At 54.1% G+C, this 22317-nt stretch overlaps 2 protein-coding genes across 21 annotated transcripts; one reads left to right on the forward strand and one right to left on the reverse strand.

The window, feature by feature from the left end:
• PIANP (PILR alpha associated neural protein) lies at nucleotides 1–17606 on the reverse strand. 20 transcript variants are annotated; one of them, XM_040648769.2, is made up of 10 exons: nucleotides 17227–17606; nucleotides 14135–14370; nucleotides 12341–12982; nucleotides 11928–12068; nucleotides 6574–11574; nucleotides 5735–5804; nucleotides 5066–5631; nucleotides 4575–4656; nucleotides 4214–4441; nucleotides 1–4034 (listed from the first exon to the last, which is right to left on the reverse strand). In XM_040648769.2, the coding sequence occupies exons 6-10, from the start codon at nucleotides 5749–5751 to the stop codon at nucleotides 4013–4015; spliced, it is 915 nt and encodes a 304-aa protein (XP_040504703.1). In that variant the 5' UTR covers nucleotides 5752–5804; nucleotides 6574–11574; nucleotides 11928–12068; nucleotides 12341–12982; nucleotides 14135–14370; nucleotides 17227–17606; the 3' UTR covers nucleotides 1–4012. The 20 variants fall into 20 exon arrangements, with proteins under 20 accessions (XP_040504703.1, XP_046800522.1, XP_046800479.1 ...); XM_046944566.1 differs by having other exon boundaries at nucleotides 13833–14370; XM_046944523.1 differs by having other exon boundaries at nucleotides 13833–14710.
• Nucleotides 17607–17768: 162 nt separating this feature from the next.
• On the forward strand, nucleotides 17769–20862 carry COPS7A (COP9 signalosome subunit 7A). Its single transcript, NM_001030775.2, has 7 exons — nucleotides 17769–17990; nucleotides 18083–18158; nucleotides 18611–18699; nucleotides 18775–18977; nucleotides 19439–19544; nucleotides 19823–19974; nucleotides 20254–20862. The coding sequence occupies exons 1-7, from the start codon at nucleotides 17829–17831 to the stop codon at nucleotides 20291–20293; spliced, it is 828 nt and encodes a 275-aa protein (NP_001025946.1). The 5' UTR covers nucleotides 17769–17828; the 3' UTR covers nucleotides 20294–20862.
• The last annotated feature ends 1455 nt before the right edge of the window (nucleotides 20863–22317 follow it).

Consider the following 22317-nt stretch of genomic DNA (forward strand, 5'->3'; position numbering starts at 1 on the left):
GTATTTTGCAAAGGTTTATTTAAAAATGTTGAAACTAACATCCCACAAGAATTGAGTATTTCACCACAAGGAGAAGAGAAATCCTACAAAAATATATATCACAGCGCACAAGGGCAGAGGAGGGGGAGCGAGACCGAGCGGAAAGCAGGAGGAAGAGCAAAGGGAGGGTGGGAGCTGCAGCAGAACGAGACCAAATGGCAGAGAGAGAACGAGAGCAGAGTGGGAGAGCAAAACAGCAGGAGGGGAGCAGAACCTGGAGGGAGACTCTGGTACAGGACAGGAGCGGGGAAACAGTGGGAGGGGGAAAACAACAGGAAAGGAGGAACAGAGGGCTGGCAGCTGGTGAAAGAAGGGCCCCCCTCTATTGTCTTGCCAAGGCAGGCTAGGATATAGTGACATGTAGCTGGAGTATGGTCGAGTAGCTGGAGTTTGGCCCGGGGCTTTTGTGCTGCAGGACTTGACTATAAGGCTGTGCCATAGGTGCGGTTTTTCAGAGAGAAAAGCCAAAACCACAGTTTTACTCAGACCGATCCGAAGATGATGGTATTTTCATGAGAATGTGTGGGAGGTGAGCAAACAGCTCTTTTCCAAACATTTTTCCTTAGAAGGAAAGGGTGTGAAGGGCCAGATTTACAAGGGCACTTCGGTGCCACAGAGGAAGAGGTAGATAGCCCTCTCTGGAGCTGTGGGACACTGGGCTGGATGTGTTGCTGTAAGTCACACTGGAGGAGAGCTGTGGAAGAACACGGCTGAGCTTTGTTCCCTTGTCAACCAGTCACCACCAACCAGATGGGAAAGCTCAAGCAGGATTTGGCCTAGTGGTCACCTCACTCTGTCGGGTGAAGAGAGCTGGGGTCTTGCTACAACACAAGACAGGGCAGAGGGGAAGGACTGTGCCCTGAGCCTTTCCTCCTTCCCCCAGAAGGAAGACCACGAGGCCTTTTGTTAGCAAAAGCATGTCCCTTGAGGTGTTCCACAGGGACGCGGCTGCCCAGCCCACCCAGGCATTTCCATCTAATTGACCACAAGTATCAGACAGGCTCAGCCCAAATCAACAAACTTCTTCAGTAGTTTTCTCCACACACGTTTCTCACTGTGAAATTTCTACTGGGCAAAATTCAACCCAGATCTTTTTCCTCCGGTCACCCGCAAGACAGGGAAACCTGTCAGATTGAGACTGAGAGGGTGCTGGCCTCTGCTCTGGCCTTACGCTTGGCGGTGTCAACTGGTCTGTGTGTGCGCATCTCACAGGATGTTACCTGGGACCAGGTGAGACGGCAGGCTCCATTCTGCACAGGAGAAGGTGGTTTGTAAGGCTCCAGCCACGGGGAAAACAGATCCAGTGAGATTATTTATTGACTGGAAGAAGCCTATGTGTCCAAACACATTTTGAATGTTTTGAATGTTGGAAGGACAGTGAAGGTTTTTCCCATATTTAAGCTGTTTCATGTGAGTGAATGACCATGATAAAAACATGTTTGGCTAGAATAGTCGGTGTTGGAAAAGATATTCAGCGTTTCCAAGTTTCTGTTATTGTAAGAGCTTTCTCTACAGCATTTCCCAGCTTCCATCTTACCACAACATCCATGAAAGGTTTCATTCCTTGGAGATAACTTTGAATAGGAACAGAGGCACATTAAAGGAAAACAAAACAAAACACTGAAATCTAATGCGTTTGCAGAGTTTACAGAGCATGGCCAGCAGAGCACAGGGCTTTCCTGCAGCAAGTGTTGGAAAAGGTTTTCACTACCCCTTCTGCAGTGCCCTGCCACTTTCTCACAGGCCTTCTCTCGAACGCAGCATGTGGAAAGTCCAAGGACAGCCCTTGAAGTGGTAGAGTCTAAACTCTGGCCTTGTTTCAACAAGCGCTATTGATCAAAGAGCAATCTAATTAGCCTGGTCTGGAAGATTACTTAAACAAGTTGAAGGCATTATATTGTAAACTGCCAGGAATAACTGATGCAGCCCTTTGCAGGCTGCGTGCAGACATCCTTCTCCAGCTCTGCTCGTGCCAGCGCAAGGGGGAACAGCCCTGACCTGCACTCAGGGGTGGTGGGAGTGGGCAGCAGGCAGGAAGAGCCACTTGCTCCATTGTTTGTCTGTCCACAGCTTGAAATGTCCACTAAAGCCTCCAGAGGGGCCTCAGTAAAGAAAAAGCTCAGTAATAGATTGATTTACAGTGAAGCAATAATATCCACTGCTGAGAGCGGAGACTCAGCCTGTGCTTAGATTAGAGACCTCCAGAGTCCTTTTCCACCTACATCTTTCAGCCATTCTGTGCTTCTAATAAGCCGATAATTTTATTTGACCTGTCATTTTCTCCAAATCTCTACTGTTTTCCATGAAGCTTATTGTAAGTTACCCTCTCATTTAAATGTCCTTCACAGTGAGCCAGGTGGGACCTGAGATCACCAGTCGTTCAGCTGGGTAAATGGGCAGAACCAGACCCCGTGGGAAACTCCCTGTGCTTTGTCCTGTCAAGAATATGCTTTTACTACAGAGATAAAGGGGGAAAGGCCATTTCCTATTCTCGGAGATAACAGATAACTCTCTGTCAGAGACCTTGTGTGGTGCATTACAGCCTTAAAATGGTGACCGAGTTCCTGTCTCTGGACACATCAGTCCAGCAGCTGAAGGCATTTCTGCGCTCTTGGGGCAACCTTACCCAAATTTTCATCATTCTGCAGTTCAGTGGCTGCTATGTGGGTCTGTGAATTTATTTGAAGGTGTCCACAAAAGCCTGGGGAGGGCAACAACTGTAGTTAACAATGCGTGCTCAGGGAAGTTGGCATCCCATGTCTGGCCACATATAGGTACCCCTCTCTCATGCTATTGGCAAGCATTGCCTCGGGGCTCTCCCATCACAAGGCGTTCCAAGAGAGACCTCCCAGTAGTGCATGTCAGCCCTCCAAAGCTCTCTAAATTGCTCTTTTCCATCCCAAGCAAACAGAGTCATCTCTGCTGCTCATTGCCTGCAGCATGAGTGTCAGAAAGCAATTCCCTACCACAGCCCAGCAAAGCTCACACTCCTCATACCCAGCTGTATCTGCTTGTCACACTTTCGCTGCTTCAGCAGGATCTCAATGGACAGGACTCTTGCTAAATGCCCAGAAGGCTTCACCTCTGATTTTCTGAAGAACATCACCACAGAGTAAAGATAAAAACTTGATGAAGGAGACTGGGGGGGCAGAATGGGGCAGCAAGGAGACTTCCAAGGGATCTAAGCATTGGGAAACCTAACAGAACTTTTTCCAACCTTAACTGGCAAGAGAAGAGGGGAGGAGGAACCAAGAGAAAAAAATAGAAACACTGGGGACTGAGAGATGAAGAAAGATACAAGCTGAAGACAGAAAACAGAGGAGTGTTAGGCAGAAAGAAAATGGGAAGATGTGAATACCAAATGTAGGGTAACGCTTCCTTCAAGGAAATGGATAGCTGGGAGGGTCAGGTGCTGTGTGAGCCTCTTCTTCCCAAGATTTACCTTGGGGCCCTCAGGAAGGCCAAGGCCTTGGGAACAGGAGGACCTGCCATCACCTGATCCCCAGCCCAGAGGTGAAGCTGCAGCCACTGAACTCCAGACGTTCACATCAAAGCACACGACACAGGAAGGGACACACAGAGGGGCTTGGGCCCATGGGGACAGGGGGATGCCTTTCCACCCTGCCTACCCCTTTGTCAGGCATGCACTGGTGGGAGAGTCGCAGAGGTCGGAGAGCGCGCGCGTGTGTGTGAGGAGAGAGGCAGGACAGGCTATGACTTCACAAAACCAACAGCTGCCTCCCCTCCCACGTCCCGCTCGCTCCGCATCCCGTCCTGCACGGAGGCAGGATGCTAGCGAGGCCCAGCTCGTCCATTTGCCCAGGCACGTCCTGGTGGAGTTAGTTAACAACTGTGGCAGCGGGCCGTGGCACAAGGAGATTGTTTTGTTCCTGGGGTAGCAGAGGTGGTAGGAGTGTGGGCTCCCCGCTGTGGCAGGAGGGTGGGGGAGCCAGCTCTGCTTCTCCCATCTGCATCACAGGTTCACCAGTGGAATTCTGGGGGGAAAAGGGAATCGGAAAAGAATTAAAGGTGGGTGCTTGAGCTGCCCTGGAGCCCCGCCAACCAGTCAGAGTTCTTTTCTCGCATGGGCCCACCTCGGAGGGTCGAACTGCCCTGCTCATCCTCACCCTTATGCTCTCTGTGCCTGCCACCCGCTGCTCCCTGCTGGACTCACCGGTTGAGCTGGAAGGCGGTGCTTTTCCCATGGCCCCCCAGTTTCTCCACACCCTCCTGCCCCTGCCTGGGTTCCTCTGCTTCGGAAGTGGGTGTTAGGGAGTCACTGTAGGGCCCCAGGATGCTGATGGCGGTGGGGGAGAGGTCTGTGAGGGGCTGCTGGCTGTCCTGCTGCCTCCCACCGCTCTGCTGCCCAGAATGGCGCCGGCGCTTCTGATTACGGTCCCAGCTTGGGAGAGAAGAGCAGCAAGACGATAAGTGCCCCCTTGCACACAGGGGTTCCACACATTCTTCAGCACCCAAGTCCACAGTCTCAGAGCACCATCATGAGACAACATCCATGAATCCCAAGCACCACTTACCAGAACTTGAATATGATCCCAGTGGCAACCAGGACAATGATTATAGAGATGGTGATCGTGACGTAGAGCTGGGGGTCCACTCCTGCAAGACAAAGGGGACAAGGGCAGTGTGGCAGCCACCCTATCAGCCCCCACAAAGCAGCAGTTTATGCAAGCTTCCTGCTGGGGCACTGATGGGTTTTGCAGAAAGACCTAGGGGAACAACAGAGAGCTGCATCAGGGTAGGTCAGATTGGGGTTAGGAAAAGGTTCTTCACCAGAGAGTGGTGAGGCACTGGAACAGGCTCCTCGGGGCAATGGGAACAGCCCCAGGCTGCTGGAGTTCAAGGAGTGTTTGGACAACACTTTCATAGAGTTTGAATTTTGGGATGGTCCTGCATGGGGCCAGGAGTGGGATTTGGTGATGTTTGTGGGTCCCTTCCAACTTGGGATACCCTGTGATTCTACGGTTGTAGGCAAGAACGAGGCTGGGAGAAGCAATAGGCAGCCTACCTTCACCCCGGGGCCCAAACAGGAAGGGCCGCAGGGTGGCCGGGGTCTCACGGAGGTTGAGCCCCGCATTGTGCAGCAGCGAGTGCGAGTTGGGCTGCGCCGTCGCCATCCCGCGTGGTGAGACAAAGGTGTAACCCAGTGGTGGGAAGCCAGGATTGGCCGAGTTGGCATCCCCTCCATCCTCATCAGACACTGTGGGGCCCCACACTATGGCCCAGGGGTACTGGGAGGAGGGCATGCCATCCTCAAAGCCAGAGGGGGTGGCAGGCCTGGCTCCTGCTGCTTGGCGTCTCAGCCGCACGGTGTGGCGCAGGTCCCCTCCTCGGGGGATCAGGACCCGCTGGCGTGGCGTGGCAAGGCGCGAATCCCACTCCGGCAGTGAGGTCCTGTCCCAGATGCATATGGGCCGGAGGGCTGAGGGGCTGCGACGGGCACAGAGAGGTCGGGCAGCCATGGGGCCACGAGGGCGGAGAGACCAGACGGCAGGTGGAGGAATGGCTGAAACCAGGAGGAGGAAGTGCCATAGCTGCAGGGAATGGATGGAGGAGACCAGGAGAGGCATCCTGCTGCGGGAGGAGGAAGAACATGTTACCAGTTGTCTCTCCCACTAGGAAGGTCCGCTGCACGTACACCTGTCTCCTTCCCCCATCACAGGGGCTGTGAACCTACCAGGCACCAGGGTCCATCGCAGATGCAGCAACACCTCGTCACACGGCGAGGTTCTGCCTCATGCTGCTCACTGGAAGGCAAGAGAGAGAGGTTAAGTTGCACCCTCATCTCGTGGCCGTCGCTCTCTGCTCGGCATTGGTGCAAACCCCCAGCCCTGACAGGCACAGCATGGCAGCGCATGCAGGTGTATCCATCGTGGGGCGGCTCCCCGACCCACAGAAACACACAGCGGGGAGCACTGAGCTGCCTCTTGAGCACACGTGTAGAGACGCGTGCGCAGCCTCCCGGGAGAGTCTCCTGTCTGAGGACCGAGGGGGGGCTCCGGCGCCTTTGTTTGCTTATCGCCAGAACAAGTTGGAATCTTAATTCCCGTGTTTATTTATAGTGTGGAGCGTGTAATCCATTTATTAAAAAGGAGCCTCTTCATTGTGTGCTGGGGTGAGGGAGCGAGAGGGGAAGCGCACAAGTGATGAACCAGGAAGATTGGGAAAGAGAGAGTGAATCAGCGAGAAAAGTCCAGCATTAGCGAAGAACTTAAGAGCAAAAATGTGCCTATCAAATATTTAGTATTTACTTTCCTCTTAGCTAAACGGAATTACCTTTCTACACTCCTTGTCCGAGCGCCCTCCTCACCGCACCGCACCGCCCCTCCCTTCCTCCCCCAGCTCTCCCACTGCCGGTCAGCCGTTCGCTATGGGCAGCGCAGGACGGGACACAGCACCTGGCTGGGTTTCGGCACCGGTCCGGCGGCAGCGCGGCCGCCTGCCCTTCATGCCGCTTGTCTCTTCCCTTCAGCGCCTGGCGCAGCGCCGGCCCTTCCCCAGTGAGCTGTTATGTACCTGACCCGGGATTCACTCCGCAGCACAGACTTCATGCAGGAAAAATCATTCACGATATTCAGCTCGTCCCTTCATTGCGAAGGGGGAAGCGCGAGAACTGACAACTCCCATTTGTGCCCTCCTGCGGCTGTGGGATGGAGAAAAGAGAGTGCTTGGCCATGGGAACTCAGGAGGGAGTCATCGTGGAGGCTGAGCATCTCCAGCCCTGCGCCCGCCGCAGTGCACCTTGCAGCTCCCAGGGAGCCGCGGCCGTGCCCCTTCCTGGTCCCCGGCGGCCCTGCCCCGCAGCCCATCCCGAGCTGGAAGCCTTTCTCCCGCAGCCTTCCCCACTGGACTGGGGGCTCTCGCCTCGCCGTGTGCGCCTGAAGAGAGGGGCTGGGAGGAAGAACACCTAAGAAGCGAGCAGCTGTCTGGTTCCCGCTGCATTAACCCGGGATATTTTTAGTTTCCTTCTGTTAAATATTTAAACAAAGTTCACAGGAAAAAAGGAATTGTCGGCTAATGTGCCCTGCCCTTCCCTCCGGGGCAAGATCTGTCTCTGGAGAGATCCAGAGATGAAGATGAGGACAAAAGAGCAGCTATTCTCAGCGTTTCTTTGTACTTTGCTCCTGAACCTCTAAGGCTTGGAGGGGGCTCGTTAAAATGCAGCTCTTGCCGAGAAGCAGCAGAATGGAGCAAGTTTCTTCCATAGCTAGAGACTCCCTCATGCTAGCGAGATCTTGGCCATCTGGATGATGATCATGATGCTGTGGAGAATCGTGTCTGGCAAGGAAATCTGAGACAGAATTTCCTTTGGACTTGGGAAAGGGAGGGAATTCCAAATGTCAGGAATCTCTCTCCGTGTGAGTCTTCAGGCCGGGATGCATGCAAACAACTGGGCCGCCTTCAGGATGCCACAGCTGGGAATAGACAGCTGTTCTCTCGGGGTGAAAAGCCACGCTGCATGGCATTACAAGCTGCAGCACTGGCATCGGGCCGAAGATGTGAATATAGGCAGTGCCACTGCAGAACTGGAAATCCTCTCCAGCTGGAGGTGAACATTCATGTTAGTACCACAGGGCAGAGTGCTATATTAGGGGGACACACCTAAGTGCCAGCGTTCCTCCTGGGAGAGCTATGGCAGGACACAGGGCACGGCACTGGCCTGCATCCCCCCCCCCACTCACGACGCTCTGCATGCTCATTGGCATGAATCACCCTGCTCCAGTCTTGCAGTAGAGACCTCTCTGCACTGCCTGTGTCGGCGAACTCCGGCAAAAGCACCAAACATTCCCAGGATCTAAAGCCTGGAAATAGGGATCCCTATAGTACCCTACAGACACAAACTGTTCTTGCTTTTGCTCCTGGAAACCGAAATTTCAGCCCCAGGAAGCAGGTTGTGGCTGTAACCAGACATGAGGGCAGGGAGCGAGACCCGCACACACTGCTGTGATGGTGACAGCTGGAAACCGGGTGCAAGGCTCGGACCTAAGGCACTTTTGTGCACAGATCCTGCTGCAGACAGTGAAAAGCAAGTGACTTCTTATGCCCTACCCCGAAGGCAGCTCCAGAGGAGTGCAAGACTGAGACAATGTCAGTTGCTGCCAGTCAATGCATTCTGTTTTGTTCATGATACTGAGGCCAGAGACTTAAGCATACGTCCTGGCACGAGCACAGCGGGCATGTTTGATGAAGGAGCACCAGCATTTCTCCCACATGAGAGCAAAGGGGAAGGAATTCATGCTGAAATGCCAGCCAGCAAGGGCTGGACTCTCCCATGCACTCAAGCACTGGTGCTGAGAGCAGGGCATGGATCTCCCAGCAGCGTACCTGCACAGCAGCAGATAAAGCATGTCTGGGGCATTCTGCGTTGAGCTGCTGACAGGAGTTGTGTCCCGAGGACAGACACTGCCATGCTTCAGGGCAAGCACAGCAAATGCCCTTCATTTAGTTCTTATCCAGCTGCTGAAAAGAATAGCAGATCTTTGGGGAGAAAAAGGGGGCTTGGATGCTTCTTCCTGCCCGGAGAAACAAATCCCAGTGTCTTTGCACCTCACACCGTTCAGGTGGCCGTTGTGTGCCAGGGAGGCTGGATTTCTGCACCAGCACCACCTGGCACACTTCCTGCTTTCAGCTGTCTCCCAGCTCTAATTGTGATAAAAATCGACAGGGCTGCTTCCAGGGTGGAGAGACGGACCTGTGTGCTTTCACTCTAGGTGCAGGGCCTTCATCGCTGCGTTCCAGCGTCCTGTTATGCACAGATGACAGAGTGTGAATGACAAAGCTATTTCCCCAGGGCACTTCAGTGAGCTCAGTTTGTGAATCTCGGTGCTTGGAAGCGAGGAGTAAGAATTACATTGCTCGTTGCTATTGCATACAGACCCCACTACGGGGTCAGACTGTAGATCTGGGGCTAATCTCTTAGGAGTCGCTCTGAGTGAATTTGCAGGAAAGAGGCCCAAATCCTGCTGCTGCTCCCCTAAGCCAGTGACACAGCCAAGCATCCTCCCTCTGTAAATGTCCTGCAGCCCACAACCACTGCAGCTGGGATGTGAGAGCAGATTTCAGCAGCCCTGCCCCAAAGCACATATGGCAGCTCACGAAGGGAGCTGGGAATGTGCGCCCTAACTAGTGCCTGGGAGTGCAGCCCGCTGCATGCCAGCTCCGAGCAGGGAGCACAGGTTGAACCGCAGATATGACTCCTGAGCTCTGGAGTCTACATGCCACAGTGCTTGGGTGAAGCCCTGGGATTTGCTATGGGCAACTCCTCCATGTCCAGAACTCTGGTATGCAGTAGTCTCAAGGAGAAATCCTATTCAAATATAAAAGCTCTCACTGGAACAGAAGAGTGGAGGTGCCAGCCACGTGCAGCAATACCCGCGCTGTAGCTCCCTCACATCAACTGCAATCCGTAACCTTCTGGTACGAAATACTGAAGTTTGACAAATTCATCTGAGGAACAATACTATTAATAAAGAGGGTCACATACCAGAACGGTTTACCTGAGAGTTGGTGAATTCCCTGTTGCCTGAAGCATTTGCATGCATTTCTCAAAGAGATGCTGTAGTGCTACCAGGGGCCGTGGGCTTGACACAGGAAATGAAATTGGTGAAATTCTCTGGCCTGTGCTGCACTGTAGATCAGACCGGATGATCAAAATGGTCCCCCGGCCTTAAAATGTGAGAATCTCGCAGCTCTCTTGGTGCCGAGCAGAGATCGACCCTTACTGGGGATGCTGGGTGAGGCCGAGCACACGCAGGACGTGCTGGTGACAAGCGGGCAGCCTCCTCCATCTGGGGATGGGAAGGGAGCTGCGCCCACTCCTGCCTGGCTCGGCTGGCAGACGATGATCTATCTGTATTTTTGTAGCATCTCGGGCTCGACTGCTGTGCTACTGTGCCTCTAGGAATGGAGCTGTCTGCTCTCCAAGCGCTCCAGCTAGTTCCGAATGCAGCAGTCTGTTTGCTCAGCCACTCAATCTGTCGGGAATGCATCACCGTGCCTCTCCGCGCCCCACACCGCTCTCCTGCGAGAACCGGGTCCGGTTAAGGTCTCCAACCCGGTATTCAAAGCCCAACATGGGATGGGGCCCTGCGACCTAAGCAATCAATCACCTCTACTTATGCAGCGATGACCTCACATGACAGATATATTCCAGTGGAACAACAAAATTGCCGACCACTTTGGGGAGCGGGGGGAGGGATAGGAGAAGGGGAAAGAGGCTTACGACCCCGAGGAACAGAACATCCACCAGAGCTGGGCCAAGATTATGAAACTTGCTACCAGCTGAAATAACACTCGCCATTAGCAACCCTGCAGCACCGACAGCTTCATGCAAATCCTCTTTCTGCCCGGCTCCCCCACGGCAACGATCCCACTCGGAACGGTAATAAAAAATCAAAACAGACCTGAGGAGGACCCAGCCCTGCTCACGGAGGCAGAACGCTGGCTGGCATTTGTAACTCCCAGCCAGCACCCAGCACTGTGGTGATAGCTACTGGTAGGTGACGGCACTCTGGGACCGTGGAGCCCAGCAGCTACCTCTGGGCATTGAGCGGAGAGAGTTGGGACACTGGCAGCGAGATGCTGCAACACCACTTGTGCCCTGAGCATCCCACATATGTGTTTTTCTCGGTGGCTGTGAGCATCCTGGAGCTTGTGGTCCAAGATGCAGAGCTGCAGTCGTTGTTTTGGTAGCAGCAAGCATGAGCCTCAGTGCTGGTGAGAAGGGATTCTGCATCCTTCTGGGAGGGAACAGGGAAGGGGAAGGATTCCAGGTCAGCTGCTCTAAGGAGGCAATCGCTGCACTTGAAGGAGCTCAGACCGCTGGAGGTGTGAGGCCAAGTACTGGTGCCCAGCCATGGTAGAAGCCGAGCCCATCTGGAGAGGGAGTTCCTGTGTGCATGTGGCCGGGAACGATGGCTCACAGAGCAAGATGACCTCGGGGCTGGCAGTCTGAATGTGGTGGCTAGTGTCAGGCTGCTCTGCATGCTGCCTGACAGGGTATGGGCTGGTGGTAGTGCCATGGTCCGGCACGGAGGGGCCCGTGGGCTCACCCAGTGTCAGTGCAGGTCCTGCAGCGCTCAGTGCCAGCTGACGGGCATACCACTGCTGGGTGCCAGGGCAAGCACCCGTGGGCTGGGCACAGAAGTGCTGGCCTAGGGCACAATCCAGAGATGGAGAGCGATGGTGCCCATGCCTTTGGACACCCCGGTATCTAGGGAACAGGATTCACTACGGATATCCCTGGCAGCGGTCCTCTGAGCTCAAGTCTTCCTGCATTTGGGAACTGTGAGCACGGCCCCATTCCAGCCAGCACTCTAGGATGCCGGTCCCCTGCCATCTAGTGCCTGCCTGCAATACATGTCATGAGTCTGCCAATCTCCTGCCTCCCAGCTTCCTACTGTTCTCGGGCATCCGAGTGCTCCAGGTGCCGTCTCCCCATCCGAGTGGCTCTCTGTGGCACGACGCGCTCCTGGCCGTGCAGGAGGAGGGATTGACCTCTCCGTTTCTTCTCTCCATCTGCGCCAATTAGGCTGAAGTCGTCTGGCTCAGCGCAGGCTCCGGTGCTCCAGCACAACAGGTCTGTGATGGAGCCCGGAGCCGGAGGGCGAGAGGCAGCAACGCCGCGGCCGTGCCCGCTCCCCCCCGGCCTCTCGGTACCTCCAGCCCGGAGAGGAGGAGGAGGAGCGGCGGGGAAAGAAGACAGCCGGCTGGGAGGGAGCAGGCACCTCGATGGGGAGAGGGGGAAGAAGAGGGGAGGAAGGACACGGGGAAGGAGACGGGGAGAGAGGATTCGTGGACGGGCGCACGCCGCCCGCCCCTCGCCCTGCGGCCCCGTCCCCACGCCGTGCCCGAGCCCGGAGCGAACTTACCTTGCGGGGAGCCGGGCGGGGCGCAGCCGGGGCGGCGGGGCTGGGGGCCGGAGGGGCACGGCCGCTGCCGCCGCTGCCGCTCATGGTCAGGACGAAAGAAGGAGAGGAGGAGAAGGAAGGTTCGGCGAGGCTGAGCCCTGGCTGAGGGAGAGGGAGCGAGAGATGCCTTGAAATAAACAGCTGCCGAGCGCTGGTCCAGCCCCTCTTTCTCTCTCTCCGTCTCCGTCTCTCTCGCTCGCTGCCTCCCGTTAACCCCATGGCTGCTGGCACGGCCGCGGGCCGGCACCGTCGCCCTCGAGCCTGCTGCAGTCCGAGGGGCGCCCGCGGGGGGAGCCCGCCGCCCGGAGCCCCGGTGCCGGGATTGCAGGGGCACCGCCAGTCCCACCCCGCCCTCCCCGGCCGCCCCGCCGGACCTGCCCGGTGCTGCTGCCTCTCCGCCGCCGCTGCCCGCTCCGCGCCGCTCCCGTCGTGTCGGTTATTTCGGGATCTTCCCAGGAAGCGATCGGGTTGCTATGGAGAGAGGTGTCTCCAAGGGACCCGCCGCTTCCCTCGGCAGAGAGAACGCCTCCCCCGGACGGCTCCGGCCTCGGGGACCCCTCGGGATCCCCCTCCCCGCCGCGCCCCCGCCGCCTCCGATCCTCGTTCCCCCGCCCCGCGTCCCCGTCTCGCCGAGCTCCGGGCCCGGGGCCTTAGCCGCGGCCGGCGTGGGACCGGGGGAGCCCCGCGGGCAGAGCCGAGGCGCCCACGCGTGGGCCGAGTGGAACACAGAGCGGGTGCTGCGGGAGCAGAGCGGGGTCCGCTCCGGCCACGGGATCGCCCCGCGGGTCCCCGAGCTGTCTCTGCCGGGGATCGATGGATGCGTCTGGAGATGGCAGGGATGTGGCGGTGAAATGAGAGCAAAAAGATTATGTGCCTCGGAGGGGCCGCGCGTTTTGCAGGGAGATTCGCCCTCCACCATCAGCACCATCAGCAGGCACAGGCCAAATCAGGAGGCGGCCGCCGAGCAGCCCTGGGTGGGAGATGAAAGTCGGAGGCATCAAGGCAGCTTCCAGGGTCTGAAATATGAGGGAGCCAGAAAGCAATTTCCTCAGATCCTCAGAAACAATCAAACTTTTCATCATGAAGCGATGAGGAAAGGCTGTCACTGACCCTGACAGAGCAGGAAATAGTACAGACGGCGCTGCTCTATGAAGCAACCTGTCACAGCACCGGGAACTGACACAGGTGACCAACGGGCACTCAGTACCCAGCCCGAGTGCAGCGCATTGCCTGGAACAGGCTGTGCCATCCGACACACCTTAGGGCACTGGGGCTGCTGCTGTCCGTCAGGCCCTCCGTCAGTTCCCACACGTGTGAGCAGGACCGTGCACACCTTTCACCCATCAGGGCTTTTGTAAGCCTTTGGGAGAGTCCATGGGATTTTCGCATTCGGGACAGTGACTGTGCCTGGCTGGACGTGCCGGCACGCCGCTGCTCAGGGCGGCTAGAGGGTAGGGCAGGGCATCACAGTGCTGCCTGGAGACTTGTCATGGTTGGGGTCCAGGGGGAGCCGAGGGCAGAAAGCTCTGGAAGGGGCTACCTCAGCCAGGCGGGCTCCTTCTGACCTTTTCAAATTATGATGAATGTGTTTAGAATAATTGGGAAGCACAAAACAGTTGAGAAAATTCAACCAGGGAAAGGTCAGTTAAAGGGCGAAAATCCAAATGACGCAAACACTGAAAATCCCCCTGAAGAGCAAAAGTGCAGAAGGAAGTAAAAGAGCCAGAGGCAGGAAAGAGAAGGAGGAGGAGGAAGATGCTGTGGGGATCAAGGAAACCCTGGGAGGTGTAAGAGAAGTCAGGAAAGGCATTGAGGCGATGGGAACAGCAAGCGCAGGGGCTGATGTCATGCTTACATCACTCTCACCTGACATAAAGGGAAAGGCACGCTTCTTTGGGAGCATGGCTCTGGAGAAGCAGAGTGGCAAAAGGAGGCACTTGGGATGGGCTGAAAGGAAAGGTAGCAGGAAACAACGGGGACATTTGAGTCCCCGTTGCTGGTGCAGGTGGATGGCTGTGGAAAAGGGAAGATGAGAGATATATTAAGCAAGAAGTGTTATTCTGAGGGTGTGCGAGTGAAGGTGATGTGATGACAAAACGAAGATGGAAATGTGACAACTCCCTCTGTTGTGTATTTGGCCAAGATTTGGACCACGATCGATAACGTACCTTCTGCACCATCACACCCAGAAGGATGCAAGACTGTTATTTCTGCCTGGCACAGTCATCACGTAGAGGTTATTTACACCAGTCCTGAGGCCAAGTGGACCTCTAATGCTCTGATTTAGCTTTGTGTCCTGAGGGCAGTGAGGCTCCTGCGGTTGCTCTGCTGTCCGTCAGTCCATCTGCTCATCTCTCAGTTGCCACGGGCCGCGTTCAGCTGGGCTTGACAAATGAAGCAGAGTCTGAAAGGTAAATAAGCTCCAACAACTTGTACGAGAGAGAACCAGCAGCCAGACAGAGATGCTGCTGGTGAATGTGCTGGAGGAGACCCCATGGCCATGCTGCTGGGCAAAACCCTGCTGGTCAGAGCAGTCTGGCCAGCAGGCTGAAATAAATTAAGCAGAAAATACTGAGGAAGCTGTGTGTGCTGGAGAGTGGTGGAGGAGGAGCCCAAGGCATCGGCTACAGGCGAGGGGCTGTGGTGCATTGCAGAAAGGGTGTCATCAAGGTACCTTGGCTGATGGCATGGCAAGTATAGAACACACAGGCAACAAATCCGTAGGGACGCCAGGTTCCTCAGTCCTGTTGCTCAAAAAACAACTTGTTAATAAGTTCTGGAATTTCACAGATGTCCCAGAAGACGGGAGAAGAGCGGTGCTGTGCTGGTATTTGTAAAGAGCAAACAGAAGACCTGAAAATTTCTAGGCAAAGCAAGAGAAGAGCTGATATGAGATTCTCCAGCTAACGCCAATCAGCCTGATTTGGAGGAGACTGATCTTGCTGCACAAACTTGTTTTGTTCTTGTCAGTCTTTGATGTGACTTCAGGTTTATTTGGAATAGGTGATGGCTTAGATCTATTTAGGCTTCTGGAAGCATTAATATCCTAAAACAATCTGGTGGGAAAAAAACAGCATTACACAATATTAACAGAGCAGGAGATTAAGTGGACCAGTTAACTGTGTTGAACCAAATGCAAAAGGGCCGTCCCTGGAAGCCCTCCACTGAGTGACAGTTTCTGATGTGGATGTCCAGGTATGAGTGCTGGGTCCAGTGTAAGTCACCATTTAATTCAGCGTTTGGTGAGCAGATATGTTTTATTCTGACAGTTTGCTGAACACACAAATACTGTTAGTATTAAGAATAACAAGGGTAGGGCCAGTGCAGAATGACCTGTCGCACTGGTAAGGTGGTCGCTCCCGTAAAACTTCTTGTAAGACAGATGAGAGCAAATTGTACAGCTATGAAAAGATGTCCACGAAGTAGGTAAGACCATGTCTACAGTGAACAATTTTCAGTACTGAGAAAAAAAAAAAGTGATCTTAAAAGGAAATCGGACAGAAAACAAACAAACAAACAGCACAATCCCCGTGGACAATGCTGCAGAAGTGCCTGGCTGTGCAAAGACAAGAGTTCAAGAGTTAGGAGGAGAAGGGAGATGATCAGGCCTCTCTGTGACCTGGGTGAGCCTAATGCTGAAGTCCATGCTTTAAAAATAGCTTTGAATCAAAGATGACCTGAAGGCTGGAGATCTCAGTAATTTAAAGAGGTCGACCTGTTTAACTTATCAAAAAGCAGAAAGAGACATGACCTGACTACAGCATGACTTCCTTCCTGGGGGAAAGCATACCAGGTATTCTGGCAGAGAATAAAGGAGAGCCGGTCACTGGACAATGCCTAAGCGCGGACACAAGCCGCCATGTGACGCGAAAGGTCCTCTCTCTTCTGGAGAATCATGACTGGAGGCTGTCTGAAAAAAAGAGTTCCTGATCTGCAAATTCCTCAGGGCTGCGAGAGTGCATGGGAATAAGAGTTACTGTGCAGCCGCTCTCCTCTTGAACTCCTTTGTAAGCAATAGGTGTTAGGCTGCCCTAGATGTAACTAGGCACAGGTCTTACCACGCAGTGTGTTAACCTAGTACAAGTGACAGGGTTAAAAACCTCCCTGATCATGTTGCCTGCCAAAGAGATTTGCCCCATCCTCCCTCGTCCTTACAAGCTTTTTGCCTAGGAGTCTGTAGCACCTGCACAGAGTTGTGAAAAATCATTTCAGAAGATGTGACCCAGGCTATGTTTGGAGAAGGGCTAGAGAAAAAATATTGTCAGCATTTTGACAAGTCATTTTGATTTTGCAGTGGTAAAGAGAGAAGCAACCTAGAACAATACAGTATGGCTCTGTGGGCTTTAAAGTGGGCCAGGGGTGCGTGGGAAAGAAGGTGGATCTACAGCAGGAAAAGAGTGGTGCTTTCATTCTGGAAAGAGGGGGGTGATGTGAGAGGTAGCTGCAGAGAGGACTACAAGCCTCCAGCACTCAGAAATAATAACCCACAACGTCCCGATATCATGAGATTCATCTTCAACTTTTGAAATGCTGTAAAGGCTTGCGTTCATCCGCACTCTTTGCCTCCTACCTTTGACTCTTAATGTTTGACCCAGGTTACGCAAAGATCTCATTTCGGTTTCCCTGTAACGTTAAGATTGGCACTCGAGAATCCGTAGCGAAATGAAATGAAATCATGGGACTTAGAGACTCCACAAGTCTGGAATTTAATCTCAGCACCTGTTACTCTGATCTAGGGATGAGGCAAAGACTTCGCTAAGTTATGGGTAAGATACCGTGCGCTCACATGAGTGCTTGTGTATTCAGAGAAGACGATGGCCTTCTCATTTAGAGAGCTCAGGGTGTGATTCATTCCTTGCCCATGTTTTAGCTCCATGCAGGACAAAGGAGAAGAAAAATGGTGGTGACCCAGCAAAGAGCACACGGGACCTGGGGTCGGTGCGGAGGAGGAAAACGGAGGCAGGTTGGTGCAGCTGGGCTGCTCAGGCTGCCTTGCTTTATCGGACTAATAATGAAAGGCAGCGAGCGTGTCAGAGAGTGTGAGAGAAACAGATCGATAGGGAGATAAAACTGAGATGGAAGGAGCCGGCGAGGGGGCGGGGGAGAGAGCAATAAACGCCACAGAGCAGCAGGGCTACACGTTAACCTGATCAGAATGCACCCTGCACTGGTGGCGGTGGACGCATCAGGTGTCAGAGTGTGGCGAAGCGGACCTAAGCACAGGAACGGAGAGCCGAACGTAGGAAGGCGATAGTTGTACCTTGCGTTGACGCTGCCCTGTAGTCCACCTGCACAGCCCCTGCTTGACCTTGTCAGCCCTTCTCCTCCTTCGATCCCGCCGTAAGGAGAACCGCAGGCCTCGCTATCTCTGAGAACCATCACGGCCCTTCCCCACATCCCGGCCACAGCGCTCGTGGCAGTACTGCGAGCGGTGAGCGACTTCCACGCCATCCAAGTGGCGGGGCCGCCACCATTCTAAGTCACACTTCCACCTCGGCCTCTCAGCACCGCTCCCCTCCTGCCGGCGGCCTCGGCGTGGAGACCAAGCTCTGACCCGGCCCCGAGCTCCGAGGAGCCCAACGGCGCGAAGCCGGGACGGGAACCCCCGGCCAGGACCGGGAGCTGCCCGCGGGACCTCCCGGCCCGCCCCGCCCCGCCCCGCCCGAGCGGTCCTCCGCCGCCGGGGGGCGCCCCGCCGCTCTGCCCGCGTGGCGTCACACCCGGAAGCGGGCGGTCTGCGACGTCGCCGCCATAGAGGAGCGGTCTCGGGGCGGGCTGGAGGTGGCGCCCGGCGGCGGGGCCGGGGCCTGCGGGACGCCATCGCGGCGGGGCCGAGTCCCCGGCGGCGGCGGCGGCGGCGGGATGGCGGCCGAGGGGAAGGTGACGGGGCAGAGCCAGGAGCAGTTCCTGCTGCTGGCCAAGGCTGCCCGCGGCGCCGCGCTCGCCAGTCTCATCCACCAGGTGCTGGAGGCCCCGGGCATCTACGTCTTCGGGGAGCTGCTGGACATGCCGGCCGTCCGCGAGGTGAGCCCGCCCCGCCACGCCCTGCCCTGCCCTCCTCTGCCCGCGGCTGGGCCTGAGGCGCGGCGGGGCTTGACTCGCCCTCTGTCCCGCAGCTGGCCGACTCCGAGTTCTCTCCCGTCTTCCACCTGCTCACCATCTTCGCCTACGGCACCTACGCCGACTACCTGGGTGAGGTCGGGCTCGGGGGGGTCGCACCCTGCGCCGCCGGGCTGGGAGCGAGGCTGGGTTTGGGCACGGGGCCGAGGAGGCCCACAGTAACTGGTGCTGCTGCGTGCATGCTGCCATTTGCGTGCTGCATGGGGAGCTTCCAAAAACGTCTCGGCAACGGCGTTTGTGAGGAGCGGAGGGGAGGGCTGAGGAATCCGTTGGGATGCGGAGGCCTCCATAAATAAGGTGTGGGACAGCTAGAGGAGGTGGCCTGAAACGGAGGAGAGGCTGCTCAGAAAAGGTCCTTTGAGCTGTGGATTAATGGTGACGGCTTGCCAAGACAAAGCGTCGCTTTGGGGATTGGTGTGCTGAAGCTTTAAGAAATGGGACCGGTGCAAATGTTGCCGTTGCGGGACTGGGAAATAGAAAATGAGGTATAAATTCTAATACCCCGTTCTTCCCTTTGGCGACAGCTGAAGCAGCAAACCTCCCTCCCCTGACAGAGGCTCAGAAGAACAAACTGAGGCACCTGTCAGTCGTCACTCTGGCTGCCAAGATCAAGGTAATGCCCCTATTTTACCTCTAGTTTTCTTTCTTTTGAGTTTACCTCATGATAGTTACTGTCATGTCTCCACAGTGCATCCCCTATTCGGTGTTGCTGGAGCAGTTACAGCTGAAGAACGTCCGGCAACTGGAGGACCTCGTGATTGAGGCAGTGTACGCAGATGTGCTGCGAGGGAGCTTGGATCAGCGGAACCAGCGCCTGGAGGTGGATTACAGCATTGGGAGGGACATCCGGAGGGAGGAGCTAAGCACCATCACCCGCACATTGCAGGAGTGGTGAGGAGGAAGCCGCCCGTACTAACACCTTAAGAGGTTGCAGGAGTGGTCAGGGGCTTCACCAGATCATCCTCTGTGTGCTGCTGGGGGGCAGTGTAGTAAGGTTACCTTCTCTATCCCCTTTCCTGTATGGCAGTGGAATATAACTTTTGAAATTCTTCCACGTTGGAAGGGTGAGGAAAACTGCAGCAAATTTTGCATCCAGTCCCAGCTGCTGGCAAGAGTCTTTCTGAGTATACATCTGTAGCTCCTAACCTAGTGCCACTTTGTTATGTGTCTCCCTCCTAGGTAATAATGTCACTACATTATTACCTTGGACTGCCACCCCTGTGCCTACCCTGCCTAAAGTAGCCATTGCCTTCCAGGTTTTTTTAGTCTCTACAGTTAAATCTGTCATCCTCATGTTTCTTTCCCTGCAGTACAGATTACCTGTCCTGTTCATCTTAACGTTTTATCTACAGGTGCCAGGGCTGCGAGGTTGTCTTGTCTGGGATTGAAGAACAGGTTAGCCGAGCCAACCAACACAAAGAACAACAGCTGGCACTTAAGCAGCAGATAGAGAGTGAGGTGAGTGGGCTGAAGAGGGAGAAGGCGGTACCCCTGGCTTAAAGAAAGAATAGAACCAGTACCCTGTTGTTACTACAACCCTTGCTCAATTAAGGCATTACCCTAGGCTGAAACCCTTGGGGGGTTGTGCCTGAAGAATTGTGAATCAACTAAACAATTCTCAGCAGTGCAGAGGTCTGGGCAGCAGTTAGCACTTAGCTCCAGGTCTTTTAAAAAAGGGAGGAGGAGAAAAGTAAAACTTGAGACATTCCTTGGTTCTTGTTTTGCTGCTGTTGCAGGTGGCAAATCTGAAGAAGACAATTAAAGTGACAACAGCAGCTGCTGCCGCAGCCACATCTCAAGACCCAGAACAGCACCTCACAGAGCTCAGGGAACCTGCCCCTGGCACCAACCAGCGCCAGACCAGCAAGAAGACTTCCAAAGCCAAAGGGTGAGGAATGGTGGCAAACAAACACGGCCACTGCCTTATGTGTATTCAGGGGGGTTCTGTTTTGTAGCAGTGAAATCGCTGACTGTGGGGGTCTGCGCCCTGGATCTGGGATGGTCCAGGCTGACCTCTGCCTCCTGCTAATTCAGAGGGTGCAGCTCTTGATCTGAAGCACAATTCATAAGCCTTCCTTGAATGCCAGCTGGTCTTTGTGTACACTTAGAAAAGGAAGTCAGAGATGAAGTTTAGCGTCCAGTCTTAAACATCTTCCTCTCTCCACAGGCTCCGGGGCAGTGCGAAGATTTGGTCTAAATCAAACTAGTTGGATCTCCCTTCACAGGTGGGAGGGTGAGAGGAAGAGACTTGGACTCTTGCTACCCCTCCACATCTGCTAAGTGTGATGCTTCTGAGCTCATCTCTGAGATCTGTCTTGCCAACTAATTTTCCTGCATGTTCTCTTTTCTGTCTTCTTTACTTCCTTTCTGGGCAGTGCTTCCCACCTTTTAATCATGACATTTCACACTGTAAGCTTCCAGTTGAATGCGTTGCTGTTTCCCCTGCCCCTCAAGGTTCCATTGCCACAATCACATTTCCTTCTCTCTCCCTGTCTTTTGACAGGTAGATTTAAAGAGTCATAAAAGTCTGTCTGTCACCTTTGCATCTGTAGGGCATCACAGAAGCTTGGAAAGAGTGCACTGGTGCTCACCAATCATTTTGGCTCTCTGAGACCCCTGGGACACTTTGTTCCAGGATGCAGCTGCCATCTTTGATTGTTTAGTCTTTGTTTTGCTAGGTGGGAGGGTAGTTTTTGAAGGGATTCTTTTAAAAGAATATAAATATATTATAAATATATATAAACAATAAAAATATAGATCTATGGACATATCTATACACACTTGTGCTCCTGTGTTGGTGTCTGTTTACCTCATATACTGATTTGTAGGTATTTTAAAATAAGCCACAGTGTTGAGAGCCCCTGTCCTATTTATGGGTGCGATGTCTTCAGAATATCTCTTATTCCAAAAGGAAGTGCCACACTAGTTCTGTTGGGATAAAAGTCTGTAAAGCAGGAATGAACTTTACGTGGTATTTAAAGAGTCCCTTACATAATTTCTTTGCATCTAGAATAGGCAAAGAAGGTGCTTTTCGGGGAGCCTCAAAGATAGGTGCAGGCACTGGAGGGGAAAAAAAATCATGTTTGTTTTGGTAGTATATACTCCCAGGTTTTGGGAAAAAATGGGAAGTGATGATACAGAGGATTGTCTGAAAAAGAAATGACAGTAACACACTCAGTGCCTTTCTGGGGAATTTTCATAGAATAGGCATTGCTCAGCCTGTTCTTTGATGACACCGAGTCTGGCTGAAAAAAAAATCCAGTGAAATTGTCTGCTGTGAGGTGCCCAGAATTAAGCCATCACGTTCTTCAGTGGATGCATCTGTGAGACTGGCTTGGAGCAGAGACAGCCAGCTGCGCGTGTCACACTGCATGATGGCTCTGTGGCAGTGTAAGCTGATGTAAATTGACATTGTGACTCCTACACCCACTCACTTCTGCCTGTGCTAACATTTGATTCCCCAATCCTGGATTTTTGTGCCTGAGCAAACCACAAAAAAATTAATGTAACAACAGAAAATCCTGAATTTTGTCTGCACGGGTGGGACTCACTCAATTCATTGGCTTGGATGAATTACTGTCTGGGTCATTTCCCTGTGCAAACCTGTGAGAGCTGGAGCTAAGGCAGTAGAGGGGAGGCAGTACAGAGGGGAGCAAGACTTGTTAGGGGCATGTCACGGTGGAGAGGCTGAGACCACTCTTGTAGTGGTAGCAAGGTGTGAGGTCATCTCAAATGCCACAAAGTGCCATTTTGTGTCATACTGCTGTTATTTTGCTGATTCTGGACTGATGTACTGCAGCAGTGACTTCCAGCGGGCAATGCCTGTCTCCTATGCTCAGAAACTGCCAGCAGTTACAGGCAGCTTCCTTCTTTGTGGGTGGCAGAGGTCCCACGTGCAAGGTCACAGGCAGAGCTGTGTCAGGCAGGACATGCCAGCTGCTCCTGGGTGATGTCTGTCCCTGGCCAGAGCCTCCCTAAGGGTAGCCCCACACCTCTCCAGATTCGTGACCCCATGCACCAAGGCATCAGGTGCAGCCAGCTGGCACAGACATACCAACTAAGAGTTGTATTGATGATGTCCAGGCAGGAGGGGCAAATCTGCCTGCGGGAGCAGATTTGCAGATTGTGGGCACCTACGTCAGGTTTATCTCCGCGTTCTTAGAGAGGTCTGGCTAATTGTCAGCAATAATGAGTTTACTTGATGAGTCTTGTTTTCCATAAAACACAGCAA

The sequence above is a fragment of the Gallus gallus genome, chromosome 1, assembly GCF_016699485.2.
Source record: "Gallus gallus isolate bGalGal1 chromosome 1, bGalGal1.mat.broiler.GRCg7b, whole genome shotgun sequence".
Taxonomy (NCBI): Eukaryota; Metazoa; Chordata; class Aves; order Galliformes; family Phasianidae; genus Gallus; species Gallus gallus.

Bases quoted from the DNA above. Each gene is read 5' to 3' on its own strand.
- COPS7A (NM_001030775.2), top strand. From the start codon at position 17,829: ATGGCGGCCGAGGGGAAGGTGACGGGGCAGAGCCAGGAGCAGTTCCTG. The intron at 18,700-18,774 runs GTAATGCCCCTA...ATGTCTCCACAG, and splicing joins CTCTGGCTGCCAAGATCAAG to TGCATCCCCTATTCGGTGTT. The intron at 18,978-19,438 runs GTGAGGAGGAAG...TTTTATCTACAG, and splicing joins ACCCGCACATTGCAGGAGTG to GTGCCAGGGCTGCGAGGTTG.
- PIANP (XM_025142982.3), bottom strand. The intron at 4,657-5,065 runs GTAGGCTGCCTA...TTTGTCTTGCAG, and splicing joins GTTTGGGCCCCGGGGTGAAG to GAGTGGACCCCCAGCTCTAC. The intron at 4,442-4,574 runs GTAAGTGGTGCT...TTCTCTCCCAAG, and splicing joins GGGATCATATTCAAGTTCTG to CTGGGACCGTAATCAGAAGC.